Raw genomic sequence first — 22,664 nt, forward strand, 5'->3', positions numbered from 1 at the left:
AAGTATCCCTTCCCTATCTCAGTAGAATCTTATGTAGAAGCTGTTGACTCTGCTATTACTGTGGTAGATTTCAGCTCACATTTGTGAATAGATAAAAAGCAAAACAAAGCAGAGGCCAATAGAATATAGAAGATTTAATTAACATATTGCTCAATATATATAAAATAAAAAGAATGGAATGGCAGATAAACCAGTCATTAAAAGTGCTAACAAGAATATTGTTAATAACTGCCACCCCTTTAAGAATAGTTTTTTTTTGAAAAAAATATTACTTACAAAATCTGGAGAAATTAAAAGTCTGAATTGTCCTATAATTATAAGAAACTGAATCTCCCCACAAAGCAAGCAACAGGCTCCCATGATTTGTTAAGCCAAAGTTTTTTTTTTTAACTAAAATTCTAAGAAATAGATTATTCCATTCTGATGCAATTTCTTTTCATTAACAAAAAAAGAGGAATATTTTCTAGCCAGTTCTAAGAGCCCAGCTCAAACCTGATATCCAAACCCCATGAAGACACCATGAGAAACAGAAACTGAAGATGCTTCCTGGTTCCATGGAGTCTGAAGCTCTTGCAGGACAGTTCTGTCACCAGACGGGTCATCCCAGGTGTACCAGGGCACCTATATCACATGACCCATAACTCCCTAGTGACAGAAGCTTAAAGAACAGCTGCAGGACAGTTTCACTTGATACGCAGTGTGACTTCCTGGTGATGGTGTTTAGCAAATGAAGGAAGTAGGAACCCGTATCCTTAGGAACCAATCAGACTGTTGTCAGCAGGCCTCCTTCCTATATGGGGAAATGTTAGATTTCCTGTAACCAGGAATGGTAAAGTCATACCTGAGTTAACATATGCTGTAAACAGCATTCACTACCAAAAATTCTGAAGTCAGGGAGTTGGCTGTAGAAAATGTGTTCTGTCTTTCAGTCCTTACCTGGGATGGTCTGTCACTGGAGGTGGTTTGGCGTCATCTGGAATCTTCTGAAATTATGTTTGATCATTCAAGTCTAGGGATCTGATGCCAGTGGTTGGCAGTCAGTCAGAAAGCTTCTTCAAATGGTCTCTCTGTTGGCTTGTGTGGTCTTTCTGTGTCCTGGCATCTGTATTCCAAAGACAAGAGATGAGGAGCAGATGTGGGAGGAGACTGCATTCCGATGCAGGGTGGTGCTTGGCTGTCCTCCAGTTGGTTAAGGTGGCCAGGGTCAGGAGAGAGGATGGTGCTGGTGTCCATTTTTAGAAAGACACATGAGATTGTCTTCAGCAAGTGCAGCCTGCCACATGGTGTCATGTGTCTGCTGCAGCAGTAGGGAACATGGCCTACGTTCAGTGACGAGGAACAGAACCTGAGGTGGTAGGAGGTGTAATGGGGGAAAGAAAGCTTGCTCTTTGGAGGCAAAATGATCATTTGCATATAAAATTAATGAGAAAGAATATAGAGATAAATTATTACCAATAAGAGTTTACCAAAGAAAGATGGAGGTAAGACAGTTTGCTAGATAATGTAAAAGGAGACATTAGAACCGTAGAGCATCAGGAGTAAGCCTGACAGGACATGCACATATGTCCTTTAGGGAAAATAACAAGTATCACTGATAACCCATAGTGTACCTTAGTGACAGTTGCCAGGCTCAGGGTAGGACTGCTCAGTGCTGTATGGGTGTCATGTCCATCAAACTAATTCTATAGCTAGAAATGCACATATTCATGTTCCAAAATAAATGTTATATGATAAAGATACTAACAGGTTAATGAAGAAAGATGTTAGTTTTTAATAAAAGAAATGGGGAAACATCCATATTAGAACTTCAATTTCACTACATGTAAATATTAAGCTGTAGCTAGCCTAACCATTTAAATGTCTAAACATGTTAGCTTCCTTTGTAGCAAGTACAGGTATATATCTAAAAATATGTAAGGCCAAAAAGATTCAAAAAGACTAAAACTGAGCATTTAAAAAGAATTTGTTTGTCAAAATCTGACTTTAACAAGTAAAAACCTAGCTTATAATTTACACGGAATTGACAGATTGGGCTGGTGATATGGCTCCTTGGACAGAGACGTTTACTTAGGATGCCTATGAATTGTCCTGTCTCTGCACATACATGTACATAAACTTAAGTGTAATAGAAAGTCACTGAAATCAACTGTGCACTTGTTGGTAGTCGATGAAGAAGGAACGGGTAACGGTTTATTCATTTGCAGGAATGGGACTGTGGGTGGAGGGGGCAGGGAGGAAGTCCTCAGCACTGAGTTTTCTGTTGGTTGTGGAAAGGCCATTCATCTGTCCGTTGCTGTGACCCATAGTGGTCATTAACAGGATACGCTGTTGTAGTTTTACTTTTAATCATGAGCACTGACATGATGCAGAATCTGTCTTCCTTTGATGCATAGAGGTGCAGGTCAGACATTTTATTGGGAGATTTGGAGCGGAGACTAACAAGGGCCTAGAAGGTCTTTGTTTTGCCTCATCAGTCATCATTCCCAAAGCACCAATTAACAATATTCTTTGAATTAATAGTCTAGGAACTGCCCAGTGTAAGGTGATAAGAACCAAAGGCCATGGCCCTCACTCCCCACACTACCTCAGGTTTCTTACAGAAACAGGACAAGGGTATCTTCTAGCTGAGATGGCCATCCCATCCTGATCTCACATGAGAGACTTGCAAGGCCATAAGCTCTGTCACAACCATATTCATTAGTGCTTCCTTTTCCACATCTGCATTCATTGGAAACTCTGTACCAAAGAGAAAAATCTGCCTTTCAGAGTTGGCAAGGCAGGGGTGTGGCCAATGAGGCTGGTGGCCAGTGAAATGGGTAGCCATTGAGGGGTGTGGTCAGCGAGAGGGTGTGGCCAGTGAGGTGGGAGGCCAGCCTTTTCCAGTTGGGCAGTGACTTCATTTGATGCTCAGTGGCCCATGTTCTGCAGAGTTGAGACACTCAACAGCCCAACTTTCCTTCTCTGAAGGCTCTTTCTCTGTTTGACTTTCTAGTTGTCTGCTTTGCTTTTGGGCAGCTTTGAAGTCAGAGTCATAGTTTATTTGTGTGTAAATACTTGCAATGTGGGAAAGTGTAGCATGGGAACATAAAAAAGTCCAGTTTGTTCACTGGTAAAATGCTATTTTAAAGCATTTATGCTTGTATTTAGTTTCTAAGAGAAACAAACTTGCTTTGACTTTTTTTGGTAATATTTTGATGGAAATACTAGGTAGATTGGTTAGTAACAGTTTGTTTTTCTGCCCATAATTTAAAGTTGTAAAAGGTATTTTTCTGTGAAACAATGGCCATCTGTGTTTTCTGCTTCCCTGCCCTGCCATGTTTTCAGGGTTGGGTGTTGAGTGTATCTAAACCTCATGCGTATGGTTGCTACGTTGTGATTTTCCCACTGAAGACCTGTGCCCTTGTAACAGGGAAGAAGGTGTGGCCCTCCCTCCCCAGCCTCTGCCTCTGCCCTCCGTGGTCACCCAGGGATTTTGGTACAGCTACTCCGTGTTTGCATTATTGCAGTTATCTTGTTTCAGGACGGGAGCGGGGTGGTTACTTTTCTTGTCCAGTGTGTTGGTTTCAGTCGGCCAGCATTGTATTCACTGACACAGCGCTGAACTTCCTTCCCAGTGTAGCCACGTGGGGTGAACACGTCTCCCAGGAGCTTTCTGACTGTATCCAGTCTTCCTGGCCCTTCCTGACATAGAGGCAGTTTACCTGTCTGAGAGATGGATTTCCCAATCTCATGTCTTCTGTCTGTCACACACAATTGTTTTTTGTCTTTTTGTGGCACTGGGGGTTTTGAACACAGAGCCCAGGGCCTTGTGTGTGCTGGGCCAGCACTCTGCCCTTGGTTCATCCCCAGCTCCACAAGACATTTGTAAGAAGGAAAACTTGTGTTGAGACCTCCTGGGTGTGGCTATGATTCTATTCTGTCGTGAACTCAATGAGTTACTGCGCTGGCTGGTTGTAGAACTCTCTGGTACATGTCATCCCCCCTCTGAGTTTCAGAAGCTCCTCCCCAGTGCCCTCTGCCTTCTTCAGGCTGCTGCATGCAGTCTTCCTGCTTGGATGGAGCTGCGTCCAGAGGCCCAGTGTAGTCTTATAAAGGATATTATTTTGAGTTACTTTGCTGGTGGTTTCTGAGTTCTCTGTGTTCTTTATAGAATTCCTAGTGATTAGATGTTACATAGCTCAATCTGAAACTTTCTTATATTTCACCCATTTTCCATTTTCTTGTATATGCTTCATTTTAATGGAGTTCCCCATTATTTTCTATCCCACAATTCTTTACTTCATCAATTGTAATTTAAATCAAGACCTTCCAGTCTTACCTTCTCCCTCCTCCTCTCTCCCCTCATAAGCCTAGGATGTCCTGTTCTTAGTTCAGTGGTGTATGTCCTGTTGTTAGCTCTCAAAGGATACTATGTGTGCTTAGGACTTGCTCTTTCTTCCACTTGCTCTTTGTGGTGTGGTTTTCTGGTCTCTTGTTATTCCCAAGTACACTGGGAATCCTGTTCATACGTGTGTTAGGGATTTTCCTGTTGTGAAGAGACACCATGACCATGGCAACTCCTTTATAAGTGTTGCCTGTATAAGAGTTCCCTTTATAAGAAAATATTTAACTGGGGGCTGGCTAACAGTGCAGACATTTAGTTCATTCTGGTCATGGCAGAAAGCATGGCAGTGTGCTGGAAGGGTCTGAGAGTTATACATTTGTATTCTCGGGTACCAGGAAGGAAAAGTGACCCTGGGCTTGGCTTGAGCTTCTGAAAAGCTCATCCCTAGTGACACACTTACTCCAACAAGGCCACACCTCCTAATTGTCCCCTCCTTATGAGCCTATGTAGGCCATTTTCATTCAAAACACCACAGTCTGTGAGACAGAGGCACTGATGGTAAATGTGTGCGGATAAAGTGTGTAGGGAAGGGCTCCTATTCCAAGCTTTTAATTTCTCTTTTAGCATATTTAATCTCTTCAGTGACATCTGGAGTAACCAAAATGTTTAAGGTACATGCCCACTGTAATGCAGTACATGTCAGACCTGGAATTTCAGCCCAAAGTAAATGTTGGGCATCATTTTTGATCACTCTGTATTTTTAGAGGTATATTCTCTTGATGAAGCCAGAGTGGGGCGATTCTGACTAGTCTAGCCAGCCACCTTGCCCCAGGATACCTTCTGCTCCCAAGTTTTGGGGTCACAGAAGACTTTTTATATGTTTGGTTTCACTGTGAATTCTGGGGATCTAAACAATGGTTCATATACTTGAGTGGCAAATGCTTTATCTACTTAGCCTTTTCTCTGGCCCCTGTAACATTAGGTTATAAAAACCAGTGCTGTTGAGGTCAGGTTTGGTGCCTTAAGCCTTTAATTTCAGCACTCAGGAGGCAGAGGCAGAAAGGTCACTGAATTTGAAGACAACCTGTTCTACATAGCAAGTTCCAGACCAGCAAGGGCTATTGAGACCCTGTTTCAAGAAAAGAAAAGAAAACATAACAAAACACCCCCAAAACCAAAAACAAACAACCCACCCCCAAAATGTACACATAATCAGCAGCAAAAACATCTGGTATCTTTAGTCTTAAATATGCAGAAGGACACTGTCATAGGATTTGGATCTACGTTGTTTGTAGAAAGGCCTTAAAATAACATTTCCGTAGCACCATCTCTTAAGCTATCCAGGACACATTTACTTTTTGACAGTATGGAAGAGGAACTCTGCCTTGTCTAACTTAGGCTTGCTGGAACCTAGAGCACCCGTGGTCACCGCTCTGCTGTTTTGCGCAGCTCAATCAGAACTTAGGAATCTGTTTTCTTACCACAGGCGAACATGCTGTGTGCTTGTGTTGTCTGCTTGCTGGCACCCTTCCCATCCCATGTCAGGATGTGCCTTGAGAAAACACGGGAGCCTTAACTCCAAAAACTATGCCTTTGAAATGAACACCGCGCACAGAGTACAGCAGGGTTCACAGATGCTAAAAATAGTAATTGGCTCTGGAGGTTGTGGTACCCACGTGGAAGAGTGTGTGGTGTTTACAGCTTGACTGTTAAGTTTTTGGATACATATCGTCCTTTGCCATAGTTTCTTCCCGACAGATGTTGATCATAGCAGAATTCTCTTTAGTCAAGACACAGTGAATGTCACTTCATTTCAGAATAACCATTGTCGACAGTTCCTGGAAGTCCAGTTTATATTTTCTATAAAATATAAGCACTTGCATAGAGATGGCTAGCTTAGCTTTAATTTCTAGATTTGTAAACAGAAGTACACCTTTTGAGGCGTGTCGACCAGACTGAGTAAGCGGTGACAGAGTGGCTGTCTCTTCTGTGTTAGCCGTTCTAGTGACTCAGTGCTATTTATAAACTGATCTTATTTCCATCCACACACATTCTTTGTCCATTCTACTTTTTGTGCAAATAAATTGGCTTAGCCTAGTGAAAACAATCTGCGATGCGTGCGTTTCTTTGCTGTTACTTTTGTGAAGCGGGTGGCGTTTTCTTGATGCAGGTGTTGCTATGTGTTCCTCAAGATGTGGAGCATAAAGACGCCAGGGCTGCTCCACTGCATGTGGGGCTTCTGCTTTCCCGTACTCAGCTGCAGGGAGAGAGCGTAACACACTGCCATCCCTTCACCTTCCCAGGCTGTTCCTTCCTTGCTGTTTTAGCTTTGGGTGCTGAGCCCACGACACAGTGCATACCCTGCTGAAGCTTGTCTCTCTCCTACCTTGAGAGAGAGGACATGAGTGATCCTGGATGTTCTCATGTTTTTGCCGTGTCTCTCATGAACACACAACTTGATTTACCTTGATCAGCCCAGTAACTTGCTCCACATTTTTCCAAAAGTGCAAAGCAGTTTTAGCTAAAAATACACATATCAAATGCTCCAGAAGTCGTGGCCACAGCTCAAAAATGCTGATCAATTTTGAAAATCTAACTCAGCCCGGCCATGAAACCGAGGGAAGAACCTTTGTGGTGGGGACAGATTTCCAAAAATTTACCACAGTCCTGTTCTTAGCTGGAGTTTGTGCTGATGTTGCCAGACAGCTGAGGGGTAGATGCGGAAAGCAGGAAGCATTACTGATGGGGCCCTAGCGCCACTTTGGGAAAAGCAAATTAAAATGTAAAAGAATATTTTTCCACTCCTGGAGTCGCAACAGAAAATGGCAAAATAAATGGTTACTGAAAAGGTTCCAGAAATTGCTAATTTTGTCAGAAAGTAAAAGCCAATTACCAGCTGTTTTTTTTTTAAGTGATAAAAATGGACACATACAGTTTAAGAAAGCCTAATAATTTCATAATCTGGACGGAGTAGTTTTGATTTACAAAGCACTATCCTCCTTTAAGTCACGGGTGTGTTCTGACGCAGGTGGCTCATCTCAACTGTTCTGTGTTTCAGGTGCGGCTTAAAGAATGGATGATGACGACTTTGGTGGCTTTGAGGTAGGTGCTGTCTGTTGTTAACTCAGGGTAACAGTGAACTGTTAGGAAAGTGTGTTTACTCTTGTTGTTTCTCGGTCTGTTCTTTCTGTGTGTATCTTGTCTGCTGGTGCATGTGGTGTGTATCCAGAGGCCAGAGGACAACCTCTTATTGTCTCATATTTGAACCTGTTCAATTTTTTTTTTTTTTGATAAGGTTTCTCACTGGCCTGGAACTTGTCAAGTAGGTTATGTTGGCTGGCCAGCCAGCCTCAGACTGGCTTTCTTAGCACTAGAATTACAAATGCATGCTGCCATTGCCCAGATTTTTAAAAGTGGGTCCTGGTGAATACATTCTGGTCCTGTGTTGGCAAGGCAAACAGTTTACCAACTGAGCTATTGGTCTTACCCACAGGACCTATTCTGAATCACTTTGATATAACTCTGAAACATAGATTAAAATCAAGGAAAATTAAGAAACATCATCTACCTAAACATTGAGGTGTATTGCTGTTGAAGCTCTGATCTTGCCACCATAGGAATGGTTTAACTTGGGTAATTTATTGTGGCTGGTGAAGCATCAGGGAGCGTTTCTGAGATTGTCAGCCATGGATGGGACTGAGGGCACATCTTCAGAAAATGCTGGTGCACTGAGAAATGGGAGTTAGATGCCGTCATGGCTGTTCCCATCTGTGATGACATGTATATGCTGTCACAGTGTTCTCTCAGGTTTCGGTGGCATTCTAGAAGTGCCATTGTTAGCTGAAAATGCAGTATTTTCCTTAGTCCTTTCCAACGTGTGCTCACTTTATTGAAATATTTTATAACCCAGTTATTTTTATGGAGCCAGTAGAGTCTTGCAGGAAAATCTCTGGATTAAGAGTTGGGATTCCAGGGCTTGAGCCACCCGCAGTGCGCAGGAGGACTTTCTTTTTCCTTTCCTTCCTCTTTCTCCTATTTTTTTCTTTTAGATGTTCATATAGTTTGAATTTGGTAAAAAAGGGAGTGTAATGTCAGTAGGAGAAGCAGGGTATTATTCAAGGAGGAATAATATGGTTCTTTTCAGCAGCAAGTCATGTTCTATCTGTCTTCCATAGCTGTCAGTGTATAGGGAGCCAGTGTGGTCATACCTGTTCTCCATGTGCAGGCAGCTACTACAGACACACATGTTCTCCATGTACAGGCAGCTACTACAGACACACATGTTCTCCATGTGCAGGCAGCTACTACAGACACACATGTTCTCCATGTACAGGCAATTGCTGTAGACACACATATTCTCCATGTACAGGCAGCTACTACAGACACACATGTTTTCCATATGTAGGCAGCTACTACAGACACACATGTTCTCCATGTGTAGGCAGCTACTACAGACACACATGTTCTCCATGTGCAGGCAGCTACTACAGACACACATGTTTTCCATATGTAGGCAGCTACTACAGACACATGTTCTCCATGTGCATGGAACTGATACAGACACACATGTTCTCCATGTGCAGGCAGCTACTACAGACAAACATGTTCTCCATGTGCAGGCAGCTACTACAGACACACATGTTCTCTATGTGTAGGCAGCTACTACAGACACACATGTTCTCCATGGGCAGGCAGCTACTACAGACACACATGTTCTCTATATGCAGGAAGCTACTACAGACACACATGTTCTCCATGTGTAGGCAGCTACTACAGACACACATGTTCTCCATGTGCAGGCAGAGACTACAGGCACACATGTTCTCCATGTGCAGGCAGTTACTACTGACACACATGTTCTCTATGTGAAGGGAAATTACTATAGATACACATGCATATTCTCCATGTGCAGTGACTTACTATAGACACGCATGTTCTCCATGTGCAGAGAACTGCTATAGACATATATGTTCTCCATGGGCAGGCAGCTACTATAGACACACATGTTCTCCAAGTCCAGGCAGGCAGTATTGATATACATGTATTCCACATTTTATCCAAAAATGTTTTTTAAGCTCATTTGAGTGCTTCATACTTTTATTTAATATTGTGTGTTTTGAATCTTTTTCATGTTCCTGAAATAAAACATTTAAAAATTTGTGAAAACTCCATTGACATTGATGAGAAGATGAGTTTCATACTGTTACTTAGCTTGCAGTAGTGTTTGGAAGCTGTTATTTAAGGGCCTCATTCAAACATATTCTCCTATCTCTAAACCATCATAGATCCATAGCAAAGCCACAGTTGTGCTTTCGCAAGTGACTAGTGAGTCCAGCATCTCTTCACAGTGTGGTTGGTCCTTTCCACACCAGATCCTGCACTGATCAGCATGACGGCTTCATGGCACTCACCTGCTTCCATTTCAGTTCTGCTAGGGAGGAGTGGAAGGTGTTTGTCCTGTGCTTAAGTATAGTGGGCTCGTCTTCACAGCTAGTGGGCAGCAACAGCCTCATCCTCTGCTGCCTGTGCCCTTTGACTCTTTGTTTGATGACTCCGTGCATAATAGGAAGTAACCTGTGTGAAGCTGGAGCTCTGATTTTGTAGTAATCTTGCTCTGACAGTTACTTGAGAACTTTTGCAGCTCTCTAATATTTGATGTTCATGAATCCAGAGTAGACTGTTGAAGAAGTCAGGCTCACTGCTCACTCAGAGTAGTCTCTAAGACTTACGCTAACCTAAGTGACCTTTTAAAATAAAAGATTGTCTATATTTAAAGAAAAATTTACATAGATGAATGAATGTTGTGTTGGAGTTAAATTAGAGCAGTTGAAATGAAGTGCACAAGTGAAAGCGTGATGACAGATATATGAAATGCACATTTGATTGACAGGAGGTTATTGGAATAAGGAAGGGAATTGCTTACCTGAGAACTGGGGCCTAGGCACTCCCAATGGAGAACAGTGCAGAGGTTGGCAGTGGGCTGACCAGAGAGAATGTGGGTGAGAGGCATGTCACAGAGGCGTGTCTGCCTGTGTGTGACAACTGGTGTAAAGTCCAGCTCTATAGGTCTTTTCAGGTTGTCTTGCCTTGTCTTCCAGGCTGCAGAGACCTTTGATGGTGAGCAAGGAGGAAACCAAGCTGTGTCTCCTGCTGTCCCCTGGGCCACCTTTCCTGCAGGTACTACTACCTCCTAGTCACAGGATTCTTTTCTCTATGCAATATGTTTTTGGTGTTTCTAAAATCTACTTCTCTCTCTCTCTTTTTTTTTTTAAATTGACATTTTTTTTCTGACCTGAAAACTGTAGTGTCCTCGATTCACTCTGAATCCAAATTTTCTTTTTTTTTTCAAAGCATGAATTGCATTGCACACACTGTGCTAGAGTGAGACTGCTTGTAAGAGGAGATTATTAAGAGTAAATGAACCTAAGTACACATCCATTGTTCAAATTTCTTGGCTTAGGAAGCTATCAAGAACCTTCTTGGGTTATTTGCATATGATATACCCCATTCTGCTAAAGTCATTTATTATTTAAATATAGAAGTATTACAAATTAAAAATAATAGTTGGTCAATAAAATTTTCAAAAAGTGTTTAATATCCTACCTATCTTGGAATGCATATAACATCACTCTGAGACTTCCTCTTCTCCCTGTTAGAATGCCTGCATCTAGGAAACTATGACAATGAATGTTGAGGAAAGAGCTCTCACCCAGTGCTGGTGGGAACATACCCTGTTCTACCAACTCCTAGCCATGCACCTAACAGGCTGGGTATCTCACTACAGAGATAACTGCACAGCTGTGTTCAATGCTACTCCTCCCAGAAGCAAGGAGTAGATGCTGTCAACAGAGATATGAAAACATACTTATGCACATTGGGATTTGATCAGTTATAAAAAAATGGAGTTACAAAATTTGTAGGAGATGGATGGAACTGGAAAGTATGAAGTGAGGTGAGCTGGGCTCAGACAGTCATGCATGTATTCTGTCATATGTATATCTCAGCTTTTGACTTTCATATATGCGCATGTACCTGGGACTGAGGAGCGTCCGTCCATGGAGGGAACTGGAATGGAGCACATGTGATTTGATAGTGGGGAGGGAAGGTCCTGGGAGTGGATGAGCTTGCACTTGGGTAGAGCAGGCAGTACAGGGTTAGGGGGTTGGAGGAAAGGGTCAAATAAAAACTAGTAAGTATGAAAACACCATAAGGAAAGTTGACACTTTGCATGTTAAGAAAAAAAAAGGAAAGAAAAGGACAAAAATGTATGTATAGGAAAGAAAGAATTCTCAGGCTAGTTTTGTCTTCTGGCACCCCACATCTGTACTCTCCTATCCTCTCAATATTCTGAATTCTGGTTTGAAGTATTTCTTGCATTAGTATTTTTTTTTCCCCATGGAGATTTCCAGGTCCTTCCTCCCATGTCTCAGTATGTCCATTATCAGACTTTTAAATGTTTAACACTTCAGTTGGGTGGGCTTAGGCATCGTGTTTGCTGTGTGATAGGTATGTCTTTCTCAATTTAAGATTTACTTTTTATGTGTATGTTGTCTCTGCGTGTATGTTTGTGCATGTGTGTGTTGATGCCCTTGGGGACAAGAAGAGTATGCCAGGTTCCTTGATGCTGTGGCTACAGACAGTCCTGTAGAAGAACAGCAACTGCTCTTAATCCCAGAACTTCTCCAGCCTCCCTGTGGTTTTGTACTAAGTGCAGTGTGTAGGGTATAGATGCCCTCAGTACAGACTCACAGTTGTGTGACTAGTACCCAATCATAGTGTGGTTTGGATGGCCATGAGAATCAGTAGGAAGAGTCAGTGCGATCTTGAATTTATCCAGTGGCTCAGGGTGCTGCTGCTGTCAGCTCTTTATCAGAAGGTGGGCTGTTAGTTACCCTCTTTCTGTTAAACAGATGAGGAAATTATGACTTAGGAAGATTGTTTAGTTTGTTAGAGGGGGTGTGTATGGGGATGAGACCTGTTCTTTCTAGTCTTCCTGACCATTTTGTTCCTTTTCAGTAGCTCAAGTATCTGAAAAAATCTGTCAGCAGGAAAACTTGATGGGATGTGGTCATGACATAAGAGGTGGAGTTGAGTTTTGAGGATTAAGCCTTGTTTCTGATAGAATGCGGCTGTAAACAGAAATAGCAGGGTGGGTTGGATTTCCTACAGGGTGATTATGTGGAATCTCTACAGCCTATGTATCTGAGGAGCCAGAAACCCATGGGAAAGCCCAGAGCTGGAGTTCCTGGCTGGGAAGGTTTCCTGCTGATGGCAGTGGTTGTGTTTGTATGAGATACCAGGCAGGGATACTGGAGTGAATATGAGGAGAGAGGAGCCCTTATCCACTGCTGCTGGGAACACAATCTCCTGATGTCAGTTTGACAATTTCACAGGAAAGTAAAACTGGAACCACCTATTTCCCAACTCTACCACTCCTGGACAGGTACCTAAAGGCATTTACAGAGAGACACTTGCTTGTCCTTGTTCAATGCTACCTACCCACCTCAAAAGGACAAGATAAAGATGTTGTGTAAACATGTGAAGACCATGTGTTAAAGACTTGGTTAGTTTGGATGCTCACAATCAGGGAATGGAAGCAGTAGGAGAGGCAGAATTCTGTGAGATGAGGGAGAGGGGCTCCTTCAGTGCCTGGGTGTGAGAGGTAGTTCCCAAGAAGTTCCGGTCACTAGTACAGGCTGTGTGTAGGCCAGTGAGCCAACAACCTCTCTCATCCCACTTCACTCTTTCCTTCATGTCCCCCAAAATCCCAGCTCTGATGATGGTGTTCTTCTAGGTTTCCTTATGGGTTTGCAGGAATGGATACTAGCAGACCTGGCTAAGGGATGTCCTTAAAGCCATGGCCGTCTGTCTTTCTCTCCTCTTCTTTTTACAGCTGTCTTTCTCTGGCTGCTGGATTCAGGTAGGTAGATCCAGGATCCAGCATTTTATCTGGTCTGTGTGGAGATCATTTCCAGGATGGTGATGTGAACTGGTTACTATGCATGATGGTCCCTTCTACACTATACCTGTTTGTCATCTATACAGAAAATATGTTTTCAAGGACATATCTTGGAAGATAACTCAAACATTCTGTTTAAGTTTTCATTATTTTGGGGGAATATGAAAAGGCTAATTTTTAGGGTCAAGATATGAATTTTGTTAGTCAGTGAGCATAAGAGGTGTAGTAGTATACTGAGAATACCGCTTCAAACCAAGCTAGATGACTGCTTCTCAGCAGTCATCCATGTGGGGATAATTAATGTCTCTCTCCACATGTATGGTTATAGCCTGTGGTTCTTTGGGCAGGGGGCAAGCCTTCCCAGTACTTCAGGAAATGTGTCTTCTATGTAAGTACTCACTCAAGGCCCCACTGTGGGTGGGATACAGGAGTGACAAGGTGTGCACTGTCCTCTGTGCACACTCTAGGTTTGTTCATCCTCCTCACTCTTGTGTAGTATCTGACCTTCTTGGTTACCTTTCCTGTGATCAGATAGCTGATAAGAATTATGCCCTGATGTCAGATTCCTGTCATGCTGAGTAATGGCCAATGTCACATTCTTGCCAGAAGCTCATTTCCTTGTCCTTGGCCAATGTTAGATTTCTGCCAAGCGGTACCCCAAAAGGCTCTCCACATCTCCCCCCTTTTAAATTAATAAACAAGGCCGAGCCTGTCTTAGGTTGTTCTGACAAGAATGTCCTTACCCGTCCTCAAGACATGCACAGCTTGTTTGTGTAATACGAACAAACACAGCCTTTTTGTGTTTGTTATAAACAAACATGGTCTTTCAGTGCATGCCTCTGTCTTAGGTTGGTAAGGCTCTGTGCAGAATCTTACCCTTCCCTGGCTTGCCAGCCTGTTAATAGCTCTGTTTGGGGGTCCATTTTTAGTTTCAAGCCATGTACTCGGGCCGCCAACATGTTGATGTTGTTAAAGACAAGCTTTAACACAATGGGCAGGAATAAAAGTATTCCCAGGGCAAGAAGGGCTAGCATGATCAAGCCATATATGCCATTCTAGAAACTTGACCAAGATGGAAATACTGACTTCAGGCCATGGATAATTTGATCAGCAGTATCTTCAGCAGCAAAGCTCAGCAGAGCAGCATTCTTTAAATTCATAGTTTCACTATGCAAAGTTAAACACCCAGAAAGGTGTTGGAGTTATAGGCCAAACACCCTGCAAGTGTCTCTGAACTTTTTCCCAATTATAGTGACTATCTTTGTAAATTTTAGAAGTAACACAAATCCATTAGTATTTGGCATTACACTGGAGATGTCTTCCTACTTTTAGACTCTGAACCTCCTCTCCAGTAATTTGAATAGTATCATAAAGGGCATCAGTCTGTAACAGGGAAATAGGTTAAGGCAGGAATTTTAATCTTAGGGTGGAACAAAAGAAGTAGGATTCAGGCAAGATTTTGGGCTTGGACAAGGAAATGGGCTCAGGTGTTTTGGTCATTCTGACAAGCCCTTGGAAACAACAGTCACAGGATTAATCACGGGGCTTTGCTTACCGCCTTGCTAGTTCCTTATTGTACTGCTCGCCCTTAATACTTGCATGCAATTAAGATGGTATAAAAGTAGATTGGGAAAATTAAATTTGCCTTCAGTCTCACTATTGACTGGGGTCATGCTTAAAAAAAAAAATTCAACTTGAGAGAGGAAGGGCCCTTCTTGATCCATAACTTGAGGGGATGCAGCCCATCGTGGTAAAGGAGTGCTGACAAGAGTGTAAGGCGACTGTCATAGTGCATCCTTGCATAAGAAGCAGAGAAAGGTGAATGCTGATGTTTGGCTCACGTCTCCTTTATATTCAGAATGGGTCATCCATGGGATGGTACCGTTCTATCCTGCCCTGTCCTCATTCAGGATGAGTCTTTGCTCCTTGGTTAAACCTCCTGGAAAACCGTCATCCAGAAATGCGTCTCCTCTGTGATTCTAAACTTGTCAGGTTGACAACGAAGATTAAATGTCACATTACCTAAAATACATAATTAATTCATAATCATAGCATGTTTTGGGAATTGAAGAATTCAAGTGAAGATGGTGAGCATGAAATGATGGCCCTTCTCTTACTGCCGCCTACAGCCTGGAAACCATTATTTCATTCTAGTGAGAATGCAAGAGAAACAGCCTTGTTTTCAACTTCACACTGTAGACAGTCAAATTGATGTGAATAACCTGTCCTACCACCTCACTGCCTCTTCCCAATGCCCCACCTCCCATCTGCTCATCTGAGTTGTATGTTTTCTTTAAGAAAAAGGTGTTGAGAGAATCAACTGACCTGGACTCATGGGAGCTTGCAGAGATCACGGAGCCTTTGATCTGACTTAGTTCCTCTTCATATATGTTATGGCTGAGTAGTTTCGTATTCTCGTGGGACTCCTAACAGTGGGAGCTGAGGCTGTCTCTGACTCTTGCCTACTCTTAGGATCCTTTTCCCTCTACTGGTTTGCTCTATCCAGCCTTGATGTGTTAGTATGTGCCTGGTCTTATTGTATGTAGCATGCTATGATGTGTTTAGTTGATGTCCCTGAGGAAAATTGGAGGTGAGTGGATCTGGGGGAGAGGGAAGGTGAGGGGAGATATTGGGGAGTGGGAGAATAAAAAAAGGAGGAGGAAGGTGTTGAATTTTATGATGGGTACTACTTCTGAAACACTGTCATAATGTTATTTTTGTACCACTTGTTTGGTGCTTAGTATATCCTAATTCATATTTTTAAAATGGTGGTAAGACTTACCATCTTTGTTATTTTAGTGTATCCATTAATACCATATCCTGTACAACTGAAACTTCATACTATCAGACACCAGTGGCTTTCCCCTCTGTGCCCTTCATTTCTGGTAACCACTACGGTGCTTTGTTTCAGAATTTGAATGTTCCAGGTGTATTCACGGGTGACTACACAGTCTTGTGTTTTCCTTCAGTTAGAATGATGCCCTCCAGTTTCACTGTCGTCATGTCTCTTTGAATCCTGACAGCCATCATTTTACTCATGGACATGGACACTTCCGGTCCTTCCACCTTTGGCTCATTTGAGTAGCGGCAGTGCAGGATGGTTGTTAACTCTGATTTTAGCTATAATTTCATCTGTAACTTGTCTTTACCTGCCTGTTTTAGTCTCTGTATTTCAGAAAATAGGTTTATATCCTTTGGCATTACAACTGCTCAGGTAGTCATACATGAAGCCAGTGCTGTGTGGGAGATTTACTTGCTGGTTTCTCCTCTTGGTTATTTTCAATCCATGGGAATAATTAAATAGTGATAAGTTAGAGGAGCAGAAAACTAAACTTTGTTTCAAAAATACGTTAACTTTGGAATCTTTCAGTACTTGCTAAAGAGGCTGCACGTTGTGTGTCTGCATTAAATGTTGTGATGACTTTCAGTTTAGATAGTAATGATTGGGAAGAATAGTCACAGGGTCTGTGACCCAGCTCATTGAGTCAGGCACCTGTCTCCTGACACCTGAGTTCAATCTCTGGATTCCCTGGGAGAAGTATAGAACCTAACTGCAGGTTGTCCTGACTTTTAGGAGTGTTCCAGAAGCATGCCTCCTGCATACACATTGTGCTTAGTGGTAGCCATAGATGCTCAGAAGCATGGAGTAGCTATGTAGCTGATCTTTCCTCGAGTCCTCCCTGTATGGCAGAAACAGTACACTTAGGTCACATTTTAATTACCACAGGTCAATTTTTTGTACTTTACTTATTATTTTTTATACCATTTTTTCCAAGGGAAAATAAATTTTGGGTTTGTATGGTAGATAATACAGCGACATTCAGGAGTATAATCATAGGAGTATAATTTTTAGAAAATTAACTACAAATTTTGTCACTAAGAAATCATGTTTTGAATTTGTTGCAAAATAGTTACCTTTGTTAACGTCTATAAAAGGAGCACTCTTTCTTTATTCTCCTGAAATTGATGGTTGTCTGTGGATGGACACATGCATGTAATGTGCACATGTGAGTATGAAAGCTTGTGTACATGCAGAGACCCTGACACATGGAGTGTGCCTTGACCTGCTCCTGTGTGGTGAGCTGTGTGGTGATGTCCTCCCTGCACTTGCTTTTCCCTCCAATTCCCCCCTGGGTCCCCCTGGGTCCCCAGTCTGTGACTCATCTGACATTGTCAGTTCTTCCTACTCCTTTGTAGTCCATAGGCTTTTTTTTTTTTAATTGTGCCTCCTTTTGCAGAGAATCCATGGAGCTGAATAAGCTGAATAAGGTTGTTTGTGTGTTTGCCATCGATTCAGTCCTTTGCTGCAGATTCAGAAGGCTCTTGAAGTGTCAGTCACTAGTTCTGTGAGTTCCACCAACTGACTGGAAGCTGCTGCTTAGGATGGCATGTATTTCTCGCGTGGGCAGACCGTCACACATAGTGTCAGCATCGTGTCTGTGATAGTAGTTGCCTGCAGTCAGGCTGTGTTATGCAGCCGTTTTATACACTGTGGGTGGCACAGTTTTAAGAGGCAAAAGTCTGTTCACTTTCTGCTTTTGACCGTACAGATATAAGTTGTGTAGAAGGCGAGGTGGGAGGCACAAACCTTGAGGACTGTCCTTTCCAATAGGGCCTCTGAGCTCCTTGCAAATCTGTACAGACCACATTAGAACTCAGTGACCATCAAAGGAAAAACAAGTGGTCCAGATAGATGCTTTAATCCAAATTAGCTCCTTCCAAACAGCTTATAAAGAGGGCAGACTAAACTGTCTGTCACCGGCCAGCCCTGCAGAAGGAATAATGGGACCTGGACCAGCAGATGCTGAAGCAAGTGACTTAGATGTGGTTCCTTCGCATCTGGAGCTATTTGCATACAAAGCCAACAGGAAAGTACAAACATTCCTCTTAAGACCTTGGCAGAGGGGAACCTGGAAGACAGATGCCTTTTTGATTTCATGGTTCAGTCTTTCCGTTCTCCATTCTCCTGGCCAGGAAAGCCTAGGACAGCTAATGGTCATTTATTAATCACCATACCTCTCACTACTACCCCCATTTTCCAGGGGGATCTGTGTGACGCACCTCGGGGGCTCAGGACCCGAGTCCAAACACTGTTTTATGTGAGATTGTATGTTTACATGTGGTAGTGAAAAACCACAAGATTCATTGATCTGATCCGCATCTGTGGTAAGATTGGAAAGTGTCTTCCTACACACTCACATACCTGTGCTTTACAGGCAGTGTGACTGGCTGGCATGTGAAGGCATTTTAAAGAGACACTGAGCCTTTTAGTCTGACCATGAGAATGATGAAATAATAGACTCTGTTTCCCAGGATTTTCATGCTGAGAGGAGGGAATGTTTCCTGGAATGAGATTTCACAGTTCTAACAACTTGTCAGACCACCTGACAAATGAAACTGGAGTCCAGATAGTTGCAGGCAGTCCTGGACAGAGCCACACCTTGACCAGGACTGCAGAGATGTGCATTTTGCCCTTTTGTTAAACTTTGCCCTTCTTCCAAATGTGGTCCTGTCAAATAAATCGCTCTTTTCTGCTTTATACTTTTAGTTTGGCTCTTTTAATTGACTGACTGATGATGACCATCTGGACCTGACTTGGAAGGGCTGGTTTTGACCCCCAGATTGGATGGCAGTAGAGTGATAACATTTAAAACTTTCTCTGCTCCCTGTCTACTATCCATTTAGACCCCTTATTAGGTCAGACACTGGGTTTTACTATTGTGTGTGTATGTGTGTGTGTGATGCTTACATGAATGTCAGTGTACCGCATGCGTTTGTGGTACCTGTGCAGGCAAGGAGGAACCTTTAGATCTCTTGGGACTGGAGTTATAAAGAGTCATGTGGGTGCTGGGAATTGAGCCTCTGGAAGAGCAGCCAGGGCTCTCAAAACTCTGTGTCTTCTCCCTAGCCCTGGGGTGTCATATTGTAGCACTATGATTTTACTGTTTGAGTGAAGGTTTTCATGTAGCTTCCTTTTGCTACTTCATGCATTTTCTTCTCAGGCCAAGGCTGTTCACCACCCTTTCTGCTTTTGATGGTCATGGCCAGTTTCTTTAAATCACACTAAGGATTTAGTAGGATTCTGTAGAGCTGTGAGTTGCTGCTAAAGTCAAACTGGTGTTGTTGCTTTCTCTAGCTATGAAAAACACCACAACTAAAAGGAACTTGGGGAGAGAAAGGTTGTTTGGCTTATGGTGATAGCCCATCACCGAGAGAAGACAGGGCATGAGCTTGAGGCAGGGACTGAAACAGAGATGGAGGAGGAAAGGTGCTTACTGACTTGCTCCCAAGAGTTCAGGTTCTCTTTAGCAGAATAGGGCTGGCACCGCCCACAGTGGGCTGAGTCGTCCTGCATCCATTAGCAATTAAGAAAATGCCTTACAGCCCTGTTTTATATATTGTAATTTTCACATTTGGTCTAAAGTTTCTGTTATGGATTCCAGAGACCAGGACTAGCCATTGCAGTAGACAGAAGAATGTCCCTTCTCTTTGTTCCCAGCATGCAAGCCTAACTATCTATAGGAGCAGTAAGTTTTCTGTAGTGGGAATTCTTAAGGCATAAGTTGGAAAGGAGAGGACGAGGTGAGGCTGGCTGGCTGGCGTTATCTCTGGCAGAGGCTCCCGGCTTAGACTTCAGGGCCTGTGATAGTTCTTTATTGTCTGTTCGACACATATGGAATGAAGTATAATCCAGAAATAACACCTGTGAGGTATGCATGCATGCATGTATGTATGTATATATGTATGTATGTATGTTGCTTGTTTTGAAGTGAGCAGATCCATTTCTAGTCAAGACCTTTGTGGTAGGAAGATACACACTTGTAATCCATATCTTGAGACAGGAAGACTTTAATCTGGGCCACATCTTGAGCTGGGAGCCTACATAAAGACATGGAAGAAGGAAGCTTTTGCTCTCTGCCTGTTTGCTCTCCGCTTTGCTAGCAAGTCCATTCCTTCACTGGCATTAGAACCTACTGCTTTAGGTTCTAGTGTCCACTGAAGTTCAGAGGAGACATCCAGCCTCGTGGGCTGGGCAACTACTAGACTCTTATCTTAGGCTTTCTGTTTACAGCCACCCGTTGTTGGATTAGCTGGACCTCAGCCTGTAAGTCATTCTAATAAACCCCACATATGTTTTCTTCTTTTCATAAGTGCTGCTTCTCTAGAGAACCCTGACAAATACAGGGTCCCGACTGGTTATTGTTGTCCTTCACATGTCATCCTTGCTGATGTGGGTTTAAGTCAACTCTCACTTTGTGCTGCAGAGTTACGTTTCAGGTTCTTCTTTGTCTGTCTCGGAGGTCTGTGTGATTTCAGAGTATCAGAGCTTGCTATCTGCTCGTCTATACTTCTGGCCTTTCCACTGGAGAGTTGGCTTTATTTCTTGAGCTTCTGGAATCCTGTAATCCCTCCATGTCTCTTTAGTCTAGTTATCTGTCCCGCATCCTGTGTCTCCTCCGTGGTTAATCTGTCGCACACCCTGTCTGCTCTGTGGCTGCCCAGCAACCCATCAATATATCAGCCAAATGTGAGATGAGCCTTTCTGCTCTTCTCCACTTCTGGTTATGCCTGAGCAAAGCCACCACCATGCTGTGAGCATGCTCACTTCTTGTGCTTGCTTTAGTCTCTAGTTAGAACCCAGCTGGCTGGGTCAGAGCTGTTAGTGTATTTGTTGTTTGTGGAATTTGATTTTAAAGTTTTTTTTTTTCTCTCATTTTTTGTGGATTCTAAAATATTGAAGTATAAAACATCTACTTTGCTATGATTTTGGTGATTCTAATTTGACCTATTTTTATGATACCTCTCTGAGTGTTTTAGTAACCTCTGCAGTGTATTGCAGGCTTGTACCTATAATTACCATGTTCTTCTGAATAAATCATATGAACTGTGCAGTTACAAAATCTCACTTGATTTGAGTATTGCTGTTAGGCTTGGTAGAAGCCTTTTAATCTCACTTCTGACTTCTGTATTGATTTACTTGATTCTCCTGCCTTGCAGCTAATACATAGTTTTTTTGGTTATTAAAGCATGGCTGGTGTGAAGAGGTCGTTCTTTAACGTAACCTCTGAAGTCGGGTCTGGTGGTGCAGGTCTATAATCCCAGCTGCTCCAGAGGGCGAGGAAGGAGTGTTGGTTAGTTCAAGGCCACCCTAAGCTACTTAAGTGAGACCCTGTCTCAAAATAAAAAGTGGAAAGAGGGCTGGGCATGTATCCCAGTGCTGGGTGCTGGCCAAGCCTGTGTAAGGAGCCCAGTTCAGTTCCCAGCACTGAAAGCTCCCTTCCTCTTGATTAACATGGAAAATATTTTGAGGTTTTTGTTTTGTTTTGGTGAGTGTAGTGAAGGCTAGTTTTATTGTCTACAACTTCAGATAGATTGTTTTGGACTATGCCAAGAAATTTTAGGATAAACAACACAGAAACTGCCTAATATACTAAGAAAGTAGAACAGAAATGTGTGTGTGTGTGAGTGTGAGTGTGTGTGTGTGAGAGTGTATATGTGAGTGAGAGAGTGTGTGTATGTGTGTATGTGAGAGTGTGTATGTGTGTGAGTGTGTGTATGTGTGTGAGTGTGTGTGTGTGAGAGTGTGTGTGTATGTGTGAGTGTGTGAGTGTGTATGTGTGTGAGTATGTGTGTGTGTGTGAGTGTGTGTGTGTGAGAGAGAGAGTGTGTGTTTATGAACTGTGGAGAAATAGTGAAAACTTTACCTAGGCTTAGTTTTGCAGAAGTGTTTTCTCTGTGAAGCTTTAGCCATTTTGTACCTGAATATCAGTAAAGAAGTTATTCTGGCAGTGTGGCATGCTGCCCTAGTGCTCACACATATCACAGACACACACATACACACCACATATCACACATCACACACATACATCACACACACCATGCTTATCACACACATACATCACACACATCACACATATCAAACACATCACACAAACACACCACATACATCACACACATCACACACAAACATCACATATATTACACATACATACTAGTGTCATGCACATACCTATATCACACACATTCTATCACATATACAACACATATACACAAATTTGTTTAAGGTTTTTAAAATTATTCTGTCAATTTGGGGAAAATGCCACTTGAGTCTGACTGACACATAGGCCAGCGAACCATATGGTCACCTTTTATTGTCCAGCAGTGCGTGTTAGCAAGGGCCTCAGCAGACTTAGTCAAAGGTCACTTTTAACATTGTTTTAAAAATGAGCACAAAAAAAAAAAAAAAAAAAAAAGAGCACAAAGTGCCATTTGTTTTCTATCTGATGGCAACTGTTGCTGGTAGAATTGTACTTTTCTTGAGTAAACATCAAACTCACTGGGTGTTCCTATCCCTGATGGATCAGTCTTCAAGATTTTTAA

At 42.6% G+C, this 22,664-nt stretch overlaps 1 protein-coding gene across 6 annotated transcripts in view; it reads left to right on the top strand.

Moving 5' to 3' along the window:
- Positions 1-22,664, top strand: part of Ccdc91 (coiled-coil domain containing 91) — a 156,743-nt gene that overhangs the window by 24,531 nt on the left and 109,548 nt on the right. For all 6 annotated transcript variants that reach the window (NM_001355715.1, NM_001355714.1, NM_025911.2 and 3 more), the window contains 2 exons: positions 7,383-7,426; positions 10,423-10,501. Coding sequence is in view for 3 of the 6 variants with exons in the window: in NM_025911.2 (NP_080187.2) it covers positions 7,397-7,426; positions 10,423-10,501 (109 nt within the window). In the remaining 3 variants the exon portion in view is untranslated. The remainder of the gene's footprint in view (positions 1-7,382; positions 7,427-10,422; positions 10,502-22,664) is intronic.

This window comes from Mus musculus, chromosome 6 (assembly GCF_000001635.26).
Source record: "Mus musculus strain C57BL/6J chromosome 6, GRCm38.p6 C57BL/6J".
Classification (NCBI taxonomy): domain Eukaryota; kingdom Metazoa; phylum Chordata; class Mammalia; order Rodentia; family Muridae; genus Mus; species Mus musculus.